This window comes from Eptesicus fuscus, chromosome 14 (genome assembly GCF_027574615.1).
Source record: "Eptesicus fuscus isolate TK198812 chromosome 14, DD_ASM_mEF_20220401, whole genome shotgun sequence".
NCBI classification, from domain to species: domain Eukaryota; kingdom Metazoa; phylum Chordata; class Mammalia; order Chiroptera; family Vespertilionidae; genus Eptesicus; species Eptesicus fuscus.
The window spans coordinates 8,416,231-8,427,500 of record NC_072486.1 but is presented as its reverse complement, the minus strand read 5'-3'; the positions used below and the strand labels follow the sequence as shown (position 1 = coordinate 8,427,500).

The following is an 11,270-nucleotide window of genomic DNA, read 5'->3' as shown; positions in this document are numbered from 1 at the left end:
ATCAGGACACAGGTCCAGGAGGGAGGTGGGAATAGCTGGGAACCCAAAGCACGAGATTCCTTCCTGCAGGGCCCTCTCAGCTCGGGGTGGGGCAGGGCCCCCAAGCACATATCCTACAGAGACGATGGCACAGGTGGTGGGGGACCAGCCCCTGAGTCTCAGCTCAGCTAGCAGTTAGCGGTGACCTTGGCCAGGTCGCTCCATCTCTCAGCGTTTTCATCTGTGAAATGGGAAGCAGCTCCCTACTTCTCCCAGACACAGGGGAATGCGAGGTCTGGACAGCACAGGGATGGAGCTTCTGGAAGGGCTGACCCTTGGCACCTGGAAGCCCTGTTGGTGCAAACAGCTGGGTGTGGGCTGGGTCCAAAGGCAAGGACACGCAAAATGCCCTGGAGGTGAGGGTGGAGCCGGGAATTGGGCACGGAGGGAAAGCTGGTTGAGTCTTGTCTGCCTTCCTCCACTCATTTCCTCACCACTGTCCCACCTGCTTGCACTGGGGGCTTGCTCCCCACTATCGTTGGTCCCTCATCCAGGCCAGCCTTCCTTGGCTGGGTTCCAGGGTCGTCACAAGGCCTGTCCTCCAGGAGGGCTCTCAGCAGCTGCCCGGGAGGGACTGGGTCTCATGGAGTTTCCATTCATACTGGGGGCGAGGGACTCATTGCAGCTGGGACTCCAAGGACCATCCTTCCCCCACGCACTGCTGACACAGACTGGCTTTGCCTCTGAAATAACAGAGCCCTGATGGTGCAATTTCAGGCGGGGGTGAGAAACCTTCTCAGTCATCTCCAGTGCACATACATTAAGGACACTCTGAGGACGGGGGTCAAATGAATCCCGGAAAAAGTCACAAAAAAGAGAGTAAGGCAATAAAAGAGATAAACAGTCACCGCCCTCAAGGTAGACCAAGGAGGCCTTCATTAGGCACCTGCTGTGTGCAAGAGGTGGATGGATGCCGCTCTCCCAGTTCCCAGGAGCGTGTGGCCCTTTAAGGGCTGGTACCTACAGGAGCCTGAAATTACCGAGCCTGAAATAAGTCTTACACAAATGCCAACTTCTTAGGGGCCTTTCTGTGAGTCTCTCTCCTTTATGTGTGATATATAATGGGTTCATTTTTGCAGAATGCAGCCCCTACTTAAATTCCACCTTAATTAAAGCTCACTGTGGATTAAAGATGGGTGGCAATTGTACCACAGATTCAAAAACATTTGGCAAAGGGCGGGGAGGTGAACTAGGAACAATTGCTCATTACGCTTCATTCTGGTACCAGGGCTCCAGGCTGGGGCTGGGCTGGGCCCTGAGGAGGCTGCTGGGGGAGGACAGGGGTAGAGGTCCGGGCTGAACAGAAGCCTGCACCCCCTTCTCTGGCCACCGCTGCCCCCTCGCCTGGCTGGCTCAGCGTTTACCTGGCATGGGGATGTCACCTGTGGGAGGGCACTAGCAACCGGCCAGTCAGACCCATTCTCTGCCCAGAGGAAGAGCCCAGTGCCAGGGAGGGGAGGGGCTGCATGGACACAGAGCGAGGGGAGAGCGAGCTGAGAAGGGAGGGAGGTGTCAGGAAGCCGGTGGCATGGACTGAGTGTGTGCGGGGCGGCGGGTGGGGGGGCTCTCCATGCCACGTCGCTCCCTCATGTCTCAGCCGGGTGGGTCCTCGGCTGCTCCCCTGGTCCCCAGCCCCGTCCCAGTGTCCACCTACCAGGAGCACGAGGAGGATGGGGCCCTGGTAGATGTAGTCCACTAGGTCGCCCGGCCCCTTCCCAATCCAGCACCTGCAAAGGTGGGGGCTGTCAGTGGCCTGCTGAGCCGCAGCGGGGGGGGGGGGGGGGGACCACCGCAGACTCAGGCCCAGGGGCCTCCAGCTTGACCCTCCCTGACACCCATCCTCCAGGGCTGTACCTTCCCCAGCAGCCCGGGGGGATGTCCCAGCCCCACTGACCACTGTGCTCACCCCGGCTACCTTTGGTCTTGCTTAGAGGGTCTCCCCAGCCAGGCTGAGGGTGGCCTGAGTCGCCTCCTCCCCCTCCCCCTCCTCCTCCTCCTCACTCCCGCACCCATTCTAGATTGCTGGGCCCAGGGCTCATGAGGGAGAGCTGGGCTGCCCCCTCACTGGTCTCGGGTCCAGCCGCCTGTGCCCCTGTTCATGCATTGCTTAGAACCCGCTGCTCCGGGTGCCAGGCACTCCGCTGCACAAACAGCAGGAGCCTCCTCCTGCCCCGAGCCTGCCTTCCTCCCAGCCGAGCCTCATTCATCGCGGAGGCGGCCTGCTGCTGCCAGAGGCTTGGTTGCTCTCTAGGGCGAATGGAGGGTGAAGCTTCGGGGTCTGGGTCTGGGGCCGGGCTGGCCCAGGACCTCGTCCTGGACCTGGAGAAGGGCCCACGCCTGTGTCCCTGCCCCCTCAGAGGGCATCCGGAGCACCTGGCTCAGACAGGCATCTCCCAGCTGCCTCCCAGCACCGGGGTTTCTGGTCTCTGCTCGATACCCCCTGTGACAGGAGGCCCCGTCTCCTTCCACACCATGATGAAAGCTGCCGCTTGATTCTTGGGTAGCTTTTATCATCATGAGCACTTCCGAATGCCGAGCTTCTGGACTGCGCCCCATTCCTGCCCCCACCCCCAAATCCCATCTGCTCTCTCCAGCCTCAGGGACGCCCTGGAGGCTTGTGTGCAGACACTGACGGTCCCCTGTCCTCTCCTCTCAGCTGGTGGCGCCCGGCTTCCCAGCGGCTCCCTGTCGGACCCATGACCAGGTTGCCATCATCTGCGCCGTGGCTTCGTATGGCAGAGGCTCTGACGCAGGTAAGTCCCAGGACACGCCGCAGCCCCGGGGTCTGTGAGAGGCTCCTGGCCTCCTCCCTGCCCCCCCCAGTTCTGAGGAGGAGGCCTTCCCAAAGGCCAAAGGGCGCTTAAAGGAGCCAGAAATCCGAACTCAGTTCAACCGACCACAGGTGCACCTCTGGGTGTCCGGGCTGTATTTTTTCACCTAAGGACGAGGAAAAGCCGATCTGTCCCGTGTGGCTGCCACACCTCCCTACGGCTTGGCGGAGCCCATGGCTGCCCCGTCCGGACACCCCTGACCCTGACGCATGGCTGGCCTGTCCGACTCACTGTTTGTTCTCATAGTAGAGCTTGCCAAGGGCCCAGGCGATGATGAGGGGGCAGGGGATGCCTGGAAAAAAGACAGACGTGGCTGTAGTGGACAGACAGGTAGACAGGGGACCCTCTTATAGAACACAGGGTAGGGGGACCATAAGGGGCCCGAGACCATGTTCCCAATCATCCACTGCAGACCCCCCCATGACCAAGGGCCTGTCCCTAGACCCCAGCCCCTGCCCCTCCAGCACCCTCAGCCGTCCCCTCGGGGCAGGCCAGAGAGAGCAGGGGACTGGGTGTTCTGATAGAGACGTGCCGCTGGCGGCTTCTCGTCCAGAGCCAGAGACCAAGGCCTTGGATCCGCCGCTCCAGGCGGGAGACAGGTCCCTGTGCGGGAGGCGCTTTGGAGGGACTCTTTGCTTCCTCCTGGCCAGCCTGCAGCGGTCTGGCTGCGCTGGGGACTGTCCTGGGGATGGTGGGCAGGGCTGTGGGTCTGTCCTGGGACCCAAGGTGAAGAGAAATGACCTTGACAGTAGCACCCCCTCCCCGCTTGGCCCTGCCACCCCCCTGGGGACGCTCACACCATCCGATGAAGAGGAAGAGCCACTTGCGCAGGCGCTCGGTGGAGTAGGTCATGACGATGGCCGTGTGCAGGTAGCAGCCCTCGACGAACATCCAGAAGAAGTTGGTCACCAAGAAGTAGTTGAAGACGGTGGTGATGCAGCGGCACCAGACCTGCACGGGCAGGCGGCGGTCAGGGCTGCGGCCGGGCCCAAGTGTGTGGCCGGGGCGCCGGCGGAGGGCCGGTCATTTCAGTGGTTCATGGACATGGCAGCGACCGCCCTCAAATCCCCTCCTGGGTGGGTTAGCCCTCGTCATTGCTCGCTCACTGCTTCAGCCTGAGCGGACGCGCCGTCTCCGCCCGGCACGGGAGTGTCTGACCTCCTCCAAGGTTTCTGATTCCCCCTTTTAGCCAAGAACGAGGGGCTGGCTCCCAGCGGCCTGCAGGCAGAGGCTGGAGGGCACCGCTGTTGTGTTGCCGGGGTGCTGTTTTTGGGGGGTCACCTTTAACCCATACGTCACACTGGTTTCCATTTAGGGATGGGAGGTGAGCGTTCATGTAGGAAAGTGATTTCAGGTGGAGTGATTCGATGAAAAGAAAACTGTGACATAAATACTAGTGCGGGGTCCATGAAGGTGGGCGGAGCCATGGAGGGGCATCTCCAGTCTCTGGGTTTGGGAGAATGAATGTTGGTTGCTGCTCTTTCGCCCCCCCCCCCCAGCAGCAGGGATCCCCCCAACCCCTGGGCCCAGCCCCAACCGGTTGCCCAATGACCTCATTTCTCTCATGCACTTTGTGGTCGATGAGCTGCAGCAGGAACCACGTGACATTCCGCAGGATAAAGGTGCCGATCAGGTTCCAGTGGATCACATTCCGAAGACAGCGAATGCTCCTGCAGGAGGCCAGGTCAGGGGTCAGCCAGGATCAGGGGTCAGCGAGGGCTGAGCCTCAGGAGGCCAGGTAGGGACAGCCTGGCATGAGGGCAGGGTTGCACCAGGAGCCAAAGTCCCGCTGTGGTGGCCACGGTCGGGCCTCTCACTGCCAGCCTCCCCATGGCATCCATGGGCCTGCCGGGCGCGACTCCCCGACAGGCCCTCCGTCTGCTGGCTCCAGGGCCCCTGGGGCGGAGGTGAGTGCCTGGGACAGGTGAAGGGGGTGTTGTGGGAGGAGGACAGGGAGGAATCAGAGGCGGGGTGACTCACCGCAGGGCCAGGAAAAGCAGGAAAGCGGCCATGAGGGCTGCCATGGAGATGCAGTGGCCCAGGTAGTTGACCATGTGGGCGATGTGGAAGTGCAGCTCATACTTCATTTGCTGGACAGACAGACAGACATACGGGCAGACAGAGGCATGGGGCCCCCGGAAGGCGGTGCTGAGCACTCCAGCGATGGCCGCCCTGCATGTCCTGACCTGGAGGGCAGAGGGCTCCTCCCTGCGGCTCCCTGCCTTTGGTTTGCCGCTGGGTGGCTCTTGGTATGAGTGGCTGTGGTCAGGCCTCCCGACATGCCATTTTGGAGCAGATTTGGACATAGTGGATTCTGAGACGTGCCAGAGGTGCGGGTAGATTTTCTTTTCTTTTTAATTCCGAATTGGGAGTTGCCACCCCTGTGTTTAGTCTCAGCTCAGACCCCAGCCGGCTGAGCAACTGAGGGTGAGTTGACTCAAATCTCTGGACCTCAGTTTGACATCTGTACAATGGGGCTACCCTGCCATCTTGCCTCAGAAGCAGTGACTGCTGGGAGGTCTGAGGGTTGCCCTGGCATCAGTCTGCCCTTGGGTGTAGCCATGGGAGGGGCAGGTGTGTTGTCTGCAGCGGCTTAAGAACAATGTCAAAATCCAATAAAAGCCATTGTGCCTTTTATTATCCGCACGGGGTTGGCAATTCTAGACAGGCGGTGACGAAGGACTCCTTCCTGCCACAGGGGGCGCTCTCCCAGCCCCATTTGGTTTGCCACCCTCAGAGGGGCCGTGAGACGGCGGGGACAACAGAGGCCGGAGCAAACCTCTCTCCTTGAGGACCGTCCCGCTTTCCACGCCCACGGCCCTCACCGCAGTGGCCCTTCGGCTCACATGTTGAAGAATCGCTTTCTCAGGGTGGACAAATGGTCTTCTCCCGGCCCCTGAGGACTGTGTTTGGTGAGTGAGGAGGGGCCTGGAGGCGGGACGTATCCTTTTGGGTCAGAAGTGAAACGTAGCTTTAAAGGGGAGGTGGCTGGCCCCGCAGGCAGCAGGGAGCTCCGTTTCAGAGCAAGAGGGGCTAGTGGGGTCTGAGCAGGACCCAGCTTCCTGTGGGCCTGCCCTTCTGGGGGCTGCTCTCATGTCCACGTGGAGTCAGAGTTAGAGTGCCACCTGGGGAAACTGAGGCCCAGACGAGGAAGGAAGTCACACAGCCTGTGAGATGTTGGGGCACCGGCTACAGAGTCATTCCCTGCTTGTGTCACGTGCCACCCTTCTCTACCTCACCACAGTGTCCCTCAACACAGGGTGGGACGTGGGGCAGGGGTCAGAGGTGCAGAATGGAGTGGTTGGGAGACAGGCCTGGTTCTGCCACCCCGGGGATCCTGTGCACTCACCCTGAGTCCATCAGGGTCAGGGCAGGGGGGGGGGTCACTCACCTTTGATTCCTCCAAAATGGGCACACACTGCGAGTAGTTGAGCCGTGAAGCCCAGGTCCCGTTCTCCAAGCACTCTCGGTAGGCATTTCCTACAAAAGACGCCAACCACCACGAGGCAGGTCACTCCCCTCCTCAAGAACACTCCCTGGCTCCCCGGCTCCCCCAGGACAAGGCCCACACTTCTCAGCTTCCCTGGGGCAGGAAACACAACACGCACCTACAAGTTCATCTGAAAGTCGTGTGTGTGAAAACTGCACACGAGACTTAACCACACGCGGCAGCTAAGAGGCATGAATAATAAACCCATTTCCGCACAGTCTTAGACTAGTTCGAACACTCCCTTTGATTTTGTTTGAAACGGAACCCAACTGTAAGCCCTGAGAGGTGGGTGAAGACTCACTGCTTTCAGCCAAATGATTTCCATTCTTATCTGAACCATGTTATGCTTACATGCTCCATACTTTTCCTACCAGGATCAGGGCTTTCATTGCAATAACAGCGGCCACTGACACAGCAGGTGTTTTCCAGGCACCACATCCCCTCTGCTTTCTCTTGGCTGTCCGCTCAATCTCCACAGCAACCCCGTGAAAGAGCTCCTAACACAAACCCATTTCACGGAGGGGAAACTGAGGCACAAAGAGATTGGGCTGCCCGCCAAAGATACAAGAATGAGAAGAGGATTCAGACCCAGGAGGCCAGGCTTCAGGCTTGATGTTCATAACCTCTAGGCTACTGAGTACATAGGAATGGGGGGCATTTGGGGAAACAGGGCCATTCTGCTGACCTTGAGCCCCGGCTGCCTGGGTGGCCCCCACGTGATGTCTCTCAATGTCTGAGCCTCTGTTAAAGTTGGAACGTGACGTGTGAAAAGCCATTTCAGAACCTCCATGTCTGATGTACAAAAGTGCAGGTTTTATCCAAGGGAGATGTACGAAAGCCAAAGAATGTGTTTATCTTTCTATCATTCTAGCTTGACGTCAAGGTCTCCCTCCTAAGCCACCTCCTCCAGGTAGCCTACCCTCGCACCGGGAGCAATCCCTCCCACCTGAGAACTCCCAAAGCCCTTTGCTGGCTTCTGCTCTGCATTGCATGATTAGTATGACTCTTACCTCCCCCACTTGGTTATAAATTCTAAGTGCTCCATTGTTGGGGTGATCTGTACCAGGCTTCTGCTCTCTGGCTACTGAACGGTTGTCTGCAGAATTTTCTTTTGGCTTCTGTTAGACTAGAGGCCCGGCGCACGAAATCGTGCATGGGTGGGTCCAGCTGCCCCCCCCTGAGGGGACGTGGGAGCCTGGCCGGCCAGCCCCGCCCCCTGGTAGAACTCCCAGTTGAGGGGACAATTTGCATATTAGCCTTTTATTATATAGGATATACAATATAAAGCTAATGAAGATAAACAGCACACAGAACACAAGCGCAGAGCTAGAGGGGGGACTTAGATCGTTTTTGGAAGCAGTGAGTTCTGAGATAATTAAGTTACATAAAAAAACCACTTCCGTCGAGCTGACAGTGAGTAAAAAGCAATGGAATTATTAAGGAGCACTTGCTGAGGAGCAGAAGCAATGGTGGAGATTCTATTAGCTTAATTGTTTTTTAATTCGGTGCTCTGAGCGCACAGATTTTTCAAACTCAGCGTGGTTACTGGCCTCTTCCTGCCCCTGGGCCCTGCCAGCGTGAGGCTGCCTCTGGCAGGACCTTGGCCCTGGAGTATTCCCCAGGCCAATGCTGGTCTGACACCAATTCCAACCCCAATGTGAGGACACCATGGCACCCAGTTCCTCACTTAGGTTTTCTCCCTCCTCAGGGGACCTTGGCTAAGTCCCTTCCTTCTTGGCCTCTGTTTCCCCTCTCAGAAACAGTAATGTAAATTTCTGTTTTACTACAGAAAGGTTGTGTGTTAAGAGAATCTGATGCATAGGGTCAGTGAAGTCGCTGAACTAAAGGACAGAGTGTAGGGTGAAGCTGAAAGGACCCCTGTCAAGGTATCTTAGGAGGGCAGGTCCTTTTGTAAAATAACCACCTGTCCCTCTCCACAGGCCTGTGTGAGGTGAGACAGACCCTGATTCTAGCTGTGGTTCAAAGAGAAAAGTTTATCTTCTGGGAATGTATTCATAGATGTTACCTGGCTTTCTTGACGTTCATGGCTAAGCCCTTTCCTCCAGGAAGGCCTCCTTGATTGCTCCCATCTCGCAGCTCCTTCTCTCTCAAGATTCCCCACACCCAGTTCCAACAATGTGAGCCTCACACTTCTGGCCCTTGCTCATGACCTGGCCTGAGTTGATCAGTGTGGGACTCCCTGTGGGCAGGCCCCAGAGTACTCATTTCCATAGTATGGTATCTCAGCTGGTACTGACCACAGGAAGGCTTATGGATGGCAGAGAGTCAGGATAGAGATGCTGCAAATATGAGACCTTTCTGGTCCCTCGTGTCAATGCCGCTGGGGTACCGAGTTCTGTGAATTCTTTTATTTTTTTGGAGTCCACCCCCCTTCTGTCCATCCCACCACTCCCTCTCGTCATCTTACCTAGACTGGCACAACAGCCTCCTGTCTTGCATCCCTGATTTTTCTCTCACCCCTTGACTTTCTCTATCCTTTACCCCAACTGTGAGAGTGATCATGTTATTTTATGCTTAAAAGCCACAGGCAGCTTTTGATTGCTCTTGAGGATAAAGCCCAACATTCTCAGTGTGATATCCAAGGTCCTGGACACTCGTGCTCAGCCTAACTTTCCTGGCCCATCCCCAGCGGTTTCCCCGGCAGCTGACATTGGCACTAGCAGGCAGGGCCCACACTGTCTCTCTGCTGAACCAGTCCCTGAAACGCCCTCCGCACGCTTACCCACTGCCCACTGGAAAACTCCTATCTTCTAAACCCCTGCCCAAATGCCAGCTCCTAGAGGTTCCTTTAACATCTGAGGTATTAATACTCTCTTCTCTCTTTTTACACCTCCTCTATGCCTCCCAGTCCTTGGAACATAGGCTTTCATAATCTATTGCCCTTGAACCACAGCAACACATCCATTTCATATCACAATCCAGTACATACACACAGACACACACACCCCGCATCACTGAATTCACCTCCACAAAGTGACATTTATCTTAACTACAGTCATATTTTTTCTTTGTATTCTATTCCAATTAATTCTGTTTATTTTATGTACAAATGCTGGTCATGACCCCACTGAATTGACTTCACAATCCACTGTTGTGCTACAACCTCTCGTGTGACAAACAGGCATCTCTTTTCGAGCATTTGCCATGATTCACTGCACATCATCTCACTGGACTTGATCCTACTCTTTGCTACTGAAGTTGAGCTCCCTGGGGACAGACCAGTAGGCACAGACAGACTGCACTGGAGTCATCGGATCCCCCTCAGCAGACTGTGTCGAATTGACTCAGGTCAGCCGAAACCTTGGGAAGCAGGGTCTGGGATGTGGGATGTGGTAGCAGGAGGGGGTTTCCCTCAGAAGCCCAGGCATGCCCGGGAATGAGGTTCTGTCTACAGACTCTGGGTACCAGGGGACTGGCAGACAGATGTCCCCAGCTCTTCAGGGGAGCTGGCTAATGAGGATGCTGAGCCCTTAGGCACAGCCTGGGACAGGAGAGTGACAGACAAGGGAAGAGTCTCCTCTGGGAACCACAGGGAGATGGGCACGGAACGTCCTAGGACAGGTGGCCAGGCCAGAGTCTGGGGGATGGATGCAGTGAGGTGGATGTCTGTTACCACAGCAACACAGGTGCCCCTGCCAAAGATCGATGCCGGTGGTGTGCAGTGTGGCCCGCCAGGGGCATTAGGGTCTGAGTGATATGGGCAGGGTGTTGTCCTCCAGGGCTCTGTGGCCTGGGAAGCCTGGACCCCCTCCCCAGCAGCGTGCTGGGACTCTGCACCAGAGTGGCCCTGGCCTGTTGAAAGGGCTCTTCTCCTTTCAGATGCTGCCACTGTAATAGGAGTGCCTGGTTCAGGCAGTCACCTGAGCGGTCCAGGCACCTGGCTGGGAAAAGATGGGGGCCTATATTTTAGCTGTAGTTTTCTCTCTGGCTGGCTAAGTCCCTTCCTTCTTGGCCTCAATTTCCCCTCTCAGAAACAGTAAGGCAAATTTCTTCTCAAGGATGGTATTGGCATCACAGGTGGGTCAAGTATTATAAATATATAAAGTATATATAAAGCATCTCAACCCATAGCCTGTGGACCGGGGGCTGGGGAAGCTCTGCTCTGGTTCCTACCCCTGCCTGGGCTGTCCCCTGTTCACCCCAACCAGCCTGGAGTGCCCTGCTCGGGCCCCTCCTCCCACGTGTCCCTGTGGTCCTCACAGCTACAGAAGAGCTGCTGCCTCCTCCTGGACAAGGTCCACTTTCCTCCTGAGGAATTGCCCAGCCCAGCCCAGCCCAGCTCAGCCTCTGGGACCTCAGGCCCTGTTGGGAATGGCTGGCCCCATCTATAGGGAGGCATCTCCTAGAACAGGGGATAAAGGGACACTCCACCTAACCCAACCCCATGGAGAGGATAGGTCCCCACTTCCCAGAACCCTCTTCTAGACACGTGCTGAAGCATGGATAGTGTTCACATGGAAACACATCAGCTGAGTGGTCTCCAGCCAGACGGGTCGGTCTTTGCATTGGGTCCGCCTGCTGTGCAGGAATCTCCTCTTCGGCTCTGAGGGGACAGAGATGACAGGAAAGGCCGAGCTCAGCCCTCAGGCGGCCCAGGCAGCTTAAAGACCAGACTCACACAGATCCGCAGTCAGGGGCTGGGGAGGGGGGCTGGGAAGGGGGCTTCTCAAGATGCTAAGAGCCAGTAGTGACCACGAGTCACTGTGACAATCCCAAACATCCCTACATCACCTTCAAGGGTCCACTAGGTTGGCACTGCTATCTCTGTTATTCTAACCGGCAAGTCATAGGAAATAGGACATAGAAGACAGGGACAATTTTCGTGGTAGTTATGGGGGACAGAGTGCAAGAGACAGGTTGGGCGTGGGGAGTGAGTAGGACTGTGGTGG

At 57.0% G+C, this 11,270-nt stretch overlaps 1 protein-coding gene across 2 annotated transcripts in view; it reads right to left on the bottom strand.

Moving 5' to 3' along the window:
• Nucleotides 1-11,270, bottom strand: part of CRHR2 (corticotropin releasing hormone receptor 2) — a 30,925-nt gene that overhangs the window by 3,954 nt on the left and 15,701 nt on the right. For both annotated transcript variants that reach the window (XM_008147567.3, XM_008147575.3), the window contains 6 exons: nt 6,262-6,350; nt 4,851-4,960; nt 4,423-4,540; nt 3,668-3,821; nt 3,102-3,162; nt 1,694-1,766 (listed from right to left, as the gene is read on the bottom strand). In XM_008147567.3, the coding sequence (XP_008145789.2) occupies nt 1,694-1,766; nt 3,102-3,162; nt 3,668-3,821; nt 4,423-4,540; nt 4,851-4,960; nt 6,262-6,350 (605 nt within the window). The remainder of the gene's footprint in view (nt 1-1,693; nt 1,767-3,101; nt 3,163-3,667; nt 3,822-4,422; nt 4,541-4,850; nt 4,961-6,261; nt 6,351-11,270) is intronic.